The sequence below is a fragment of the Amblyomma maculatum genome, chromosome 6, assembly GCF_055883805.1.
Source record: "Amblyomma maculatum isolate TAMU_Amacu chromosome 6, ASM5588380v1, whole genome shotgun sequence".
NCBI lineage: Eukaryota > Metazoa > Arthropoda > Arachnida > Ixodida > Ixodidae > Amblyomma > Amblyomma maculatum.
The window spans coordinates 65,763,686-65,769,685 of record NC_139349.1 but is presented as its reverse complement, the minus strand read 5'-3'; the positions used below and the strand labels follow the sequence as shown (position 1 = coordinate 65,769,685).

At 43.2% G+C, this 6,000-nt stretch overlaps 1 protein-coding gene across 2 annotated transcripts in view; it reads right to left on the bottom strand.

The window, feature by feature from the left end:
* Positions 1-776: 776 nt before the first annotated feature.
* The window catches only part of LOC146185899 (kin of IRRE-like protein 2), a 463,934-nt gene continuing 458,710 nt past the window's right edge, over positions 777-6,000 (bottom strand). For both annotated transcript variants that reach the window (XM_084606837.1, XM_084606836.1), the window contains exon 12: positions 777-5,069. In XM_084606837.1, the coding sequence (XP_084462963.1) occupies positions 4,875-5,069 (195 nt within the window). In that variant the 3' untranslated portion in view covers positions 777-4,874. The remainder of the gene's footprint in view (positions 5,070-6,000) is intronic.

Below are 6,000 nucleotides of genomic sequence, written 5' to 3'. Positions count from 1 at the left end.
TCTCGCGTAATTAAGAAAATAAAAGAACACAACACTCATTTTCCCACCAGATGTAAACAAAACGTCTTAGCAGTTGGTTTGCACACGTCCGTGGCTCTCGCCGACGATATAAAATTTCATCTGACACATTTCTTCCCGGCATTCTGAATGCAGTGAAGTGGCTGAACGGCAACGAAAAATGCAAGCAACCGCAAGTTTCTATCAGGCGAATTACTCTGACAGCCCCAAACTAAAAATATTCTTCCCAGTGATACATCCCGGCGCGAAACACTAACAAAAGCTACAGCACACGATAAAATACGGCTCTGACTGTCAAAAGACAGTTTATTTATACAGGTAAACGGCAGCACTCTAGATGAAAAAAAAAAAAAAAACGCGAATCACGGAAACCGGACACGGAGTACATAAATGCATTGAAAATCGCGCCTACGAAAGGAAACAGTATTTACTTCATCCGAAATCGAGACATGTCTTTCTAACGATTGCGCAAATGAATGAGCTTTACTGAGAGTGCTATATCTTGAAGTCAAGGATGCAAGTTATTTCTTTTGCACAAGAGCACACACAGAGTCAATGATCTGAAGGCTGTGTAGGTTTCACGTTGCTTGCTTCCAAGAACAAGAAAATCACGCTACTACTCTATGCGAGTGGGTTCATTAAAAGGGGTAAATGCAGTATAAAGTCACAGTGTCTGCTACTAAAAGATTGTTTTGACGATGTGTAATTTAATGACTTAGAAGCAAGCATAATTACAAGAAAGTGAAAGTGAAGTAGAAATACTTCATACAAGATAAAAAAGCACTTTATTAGCAGAATTTACAACTGAGAGATCTCGAACGCTTTGTGAGAAAGCGATTCCTCTAGATACATTGATAGGCTTTCAGCGTTGCATCTAAGCAACATCAAGCAACACACGTGCAAGGACAGTTTCCTCTAATACTGACCCGTCAACATCACTTCAGCTAAAAGAGTCAAAATTAAAGTGGCGTGATAAGAGGACACTGCATGCACACAGCCATAATTTTATACTAGAGCACGTCTAGATAATTCCCTTTACAATTGATAGAAAACAAAAGAACAGAGAATTTCATCTGTTTCACATCTGAGGCTGCCTTAATGCCGTGCTGCTCACCATATGCTAGATATTTACAAGCTGATAAAGCACACGAAAATATAAAATTTTTGATCAGTGGTCAGACAGCAGTAGCAGGAAGTGCAAGTTACGAAAAAGAGGCACGTCTTTGACATTTACTGTTGACAAAAAGAGTCAGTGTTGCACGTGGCGAATTATTTATGTCGTCTTGTAGAATGACATGCAGAAAAACAACAGGTCAATCTTCTTTCTAGTGCAAGGCAGAGGTTGGAGTCGGGGGATCAATCATCGAAGTGTACTGTCAGTAGCAAAAACTCAAAAAGATGCCAAGCAGATGACAGTCAACCAGTGATGCAAGCAAACCTGAGCATCATTTCACTTTGAATGATGATACGTTATTCATTCTGTTTCTGAAATAAACTGCGAACAAAACATTCAGTCCTTTATAACTAGGTTACACTAACTGTGTTGTGAGAAGTACTGACTACAGAAGACAGGTATAGTAGTAACAATATTTGTGCCATTAAAATTTGAAAACTAATGTGAAAGAACTGAGATTGTCAGAAGTTACACCTCGAGTGTTACTCTAAAAATATTTATTAGTGCCTCTAGTCAAGCGAACTGTACTTCCTGCAACAGTTGGCACTTAGTGCTGTAAAACTAATTATGAAGGCATTATTTTCGCTGGTGTGGATAATTGATTACCACAATTTGTACATAGCACAAGTTCTTCAAGTATGTTGCAATACTAACAGCAAACATTTTTTATATAATAATAATCAAGAGAAATATCGTATTACAGATGTTCGTCGGCACTAGATCAAGGTAAGAAAAAGAATGCAAAAAGAAACTAGAGGAAAGACAGCATTCACAGTACAGTCTTGATTCATTCAACATTGGACGAAAGCAGAGCAGGAAAATAAGTAAAAGTTGAGTACATTTCGCCGTGTGATCATGTGCTGAGATAAATGTTTCACTTGTGAGTTCCAGTGATATTTCATAGCAAGAAAAAGGATCCCCTGACTCTATCATTGCTTTCTAGCATTTGTCTAGAAAGGAAATATAAATTGCTTCTCATGCACGCAAGCAGACAAATTGTTAAGCATGCATGCTGGTCCATTGGTCCCAGGACATCTCAGATGCCCACAATCATATGCAAAATAAAACATTACATAAAGTACAACGTTTGGCATTCATCTACAGGTTGTACACATTTTTGTGGACTGTTTACATATAAACACACTTCAGCTGCTCACATCACCACAATCCATAGTAAAAGACAGAGCAACATTTTCACCGCACCATGGACTGCAGTGGGCTGTTGGGTAATGAATCTGTCTCTGCTGCCTCACACAAATGCACGTGAATAAACAAATCTGTCACTTCAAGTGTTCTAGGAAAGTTATAAACATGAAGCCACACATTCTTGCTGTTCATAATAGAGCATTAAGTGTCAAAATGCAGACTACTAGCTTCAAACTTTTCTGTACAATATGAAGTATTCAGGAAGCAAAGAATAAGGCATTATCGTCAATTATTTTTAATAGTAAAAGCACACAAGTAGACCAAAGTAAAGAAAAATGGTAGCCGAGTGAAACTAAAAAAATATAACTTTGCTCTCCTAGCAGCTTGAGGGCAGTAGACCAAGTCATTCTTAAAGCCCCCTGCACCGGAAGTGCATGCATGAAAGTGAATGCACCGGAACCATTCATGGTTTTTCAAAGGTTCTTCTAGAGATTCATTGCTTATAGATGAAGGGCGTGCATCAAACAGATGCTTGCGATGGATAATTTCAGTTCAGTTCTGGCTGCCGGATTCCCTAATCTTGCTTAACATAGTACTGCGCAACCAAGCTTACAATAATAGAGACTAAAATGAGGAGGTTTAGTTGAAGCACTAGTCATTATCGCTTTAGTTGCTTTCTACATATTTTCTCTTCTACATCTAATATAGCAAAACAGACGATTAGAAAGAGCAGCTTCTGTCATAAAATATATTTTGTGTTGGAGACATCTCAGAAACTGGCTTGCAGTTGCATGCGCTTCTGAATGTCACTGCAGCAAGTTCAACCTTGCTGCTTTGTAGCAGAGACCTCTGCTCCTGTCGCCTTATCTGACTATTTGAAATAAAGCAGCACATTGTATGTACAGCGACACTAAGCACTCAAGTGAACACATAAAATAAACATGCACACACACACACACAAGATACAGGCTGACACTCGTCGGCAGCGCGACGACAACAACACTAAACATATGGCGCAGCACCAAATGCGTCGAGGACGGGGATGGGTCGTCGCGGTCGGCGACATTGGAGCTGGTTGGGCAGTGCAAGCTTCTGCTCCGCAGTATTTTGCCCTGTCAGACCACTTGCTCGACTAATGTCTTCTCTGAAATCATGTCCCGATGCAGTCGTACTGGAGGACACGCGAGGTACGTGAGATGCATCCGTGACATTGGCCATTCGACTCCTGATATTATCACTGATGAATTTCGCTTCTTCCTCAGCAGTCACTTTCGTAGCGCTGGAGAGCACCGAATGCTCCTTAGCACTTCACCGTGTAGTGAATTTAACTGGAACAAAGCGTGTTGTGGAAGCTTAACGCAATATGTTTTAGTTGCCAGATGTGCAAGATATTCCCTCCAAGTGACAAAGTTTAGCGTGAACATTGTCATTCTGAGGGAACCAGCAGAGGCTTCCACTTTAGTGAAATCAGCGCTGAGATGCGTGTTGCGCTTTGAAGCTGGTTCTGCACGTTACGTGGACATGGGTACAGTTTCCGCAGTTTTCTATACCGTCATTTCTCGTGCACAAAAATCACAATGTCAAGCAAGACCTCAACGCTAGCCAGTTCTTTTTTTTTCTGGATTCAACACGTGACTGTAGAAATCGCACAAATCAGTGAACGCAAAGCTGAGTTCGAACAAGATACCGTGACCTACAAAAGGCACTGGAGTTACGCACTTCCACGTTATTTGCAAGCGTAGTTCATTTAAGTCCAGCTTGCCACAAGCACCGCTGCATATTATCAAAAGGTACAGCTTCGGAGGAATCAGGAGCATTTGGAATCACCGACTTCAGAGGTGCAAAGGTCAGCTCGTTTGCCATTACGAAGTTCAAATGTCTTTTCAAACATTCACCGTACATTTTGTTGCTAGATGGTGCTATGTCTACTGTCGATGCCAAGTGTTAAGGGGTTCGATTTCGAACCGTAACAAGAGTACACATTCAAATTTGGAGCTTACGAGCGTTTGCTGGCACCTGTGTGTGCGCACTTTATCTGCTACAGAACGCGGTTCAGCCTATTTTCATTTTTATGCATAGTGCATTATTATATATGCTTTAGAAGACAACTTTTTTTAATGTTGCGCAAGCATTGCATATAGGACCCTGTATGCTCTACAATAAGGCACAGTCAGGTGGCTACTTATGTTATCAAGTGTGCTCCTAACACCCATCGTTAGCAATATTCTTCTTCATATCATTTCTCTTCCACTGCGGCAGACGGTCAGTCTCTTTCTGTTCCCAACGAGTCTCTTCTCCCAGTCTCAAACATGCATCTCAGTCATATCTAAGCAAAAGTCGAATGAAACCCCATTAACAAGCACATCGACTATAGCAACAAGACAAACTGCCAACAGGTTCTCAGGCACTTCGAGCCAAGCTGAGCACACTCCGAGAAGTCTACCAGTGATTCCAACCCCTACGGTGCTTGAAAAAATGAAAGATCGCCACACCGTCAACCAGTGAGTGAGTCCATGTCGCGCACCTCGCGAATGTCTCACAGGGACGCATGCTCCGAGCCTTGCTGCTGCGTGCCGTTGGCCTGAAACGTCAACTCGGCGTACTCAGTGCGCTCTGGCGCCGGTCTGTTCCCATTCTGGGCGGGCGCCGCTGGCAGATCGAGACTCGCGTATACAATGCTGCCGTCGGATGCCCTTGGCTGCGGTTCGGGACGTCCGTTCTGCGATCCGTTCTGCGCAGCACAAAGAGGCATATGCGAAAGTTAAAACAAAAATGGTTTCTACTGTTGCACTTCGTTTTGCTGTTTCCAGAGACAGCACACCAATAATACCTGGCGAAAAAATTCGGTAGACACACTTGCTTGGGTGTGATAAACCAAAACCATGAAGACGACCCAAATGCCACAGGAGCCTCTTTATATTGCACCCTACAAGCACTCACACCCTAGAATCTCTAACTACGCGCTCATTTCATCAATTCACCACACATGTCCCCCAAGCGTCGCGGCTGTAGGGAACGCACCACACCGTGAAAAGAAGTGGCACGCCCTACAGATAAGGGGGAGAGGCGACGCGTCGGCGCTGGTTGTCCGGCCGCTAGGAGATTCGAGTCATTCATTCCTCCTAGCTACGCGCCGCTCGCTAGTCATACACTCGAGACTCCAAGTTCCCTCGCACGAATGCTTCAATGGGCCGCATCTCTCCCTGCTGCCGAGGAACAGCTGGGTGCCAGTACCGTAACAGTGGTAGCACTCCGACTGCTCTTCCGATCAATGGGGCTGTTAAAGTTTTCGCTTTAAAAATAAGCAATGTTTCAAGTGAGAGCGCGGATGACGGAGGAAAAAATTAGTGTTCCCCACATGATGGCTTTACAGCTCACAGCTATGTGATACCATCACCTCCCAATGAAGCTCTCATGCCTTTTCCTTCCCTCCCTTTGTTTCATGGTGTGGGGTCGCAGGCTGCACGAAAGTTCCCACGTTCGACCTCTCCATCCTACCGTTCCACTCATTACAGCCTTCATCCCCACGAAAAGCTCGATCACCACTGCTGCTCGAAATAAAGACGGTTATCTTCCGAGCGTGTGCAATTATTCCTGCTAAACCTACTGTTTCCAAAGGTAAACTACAAGTCTTTTATACGGGAAATTTTTATATCCTCACC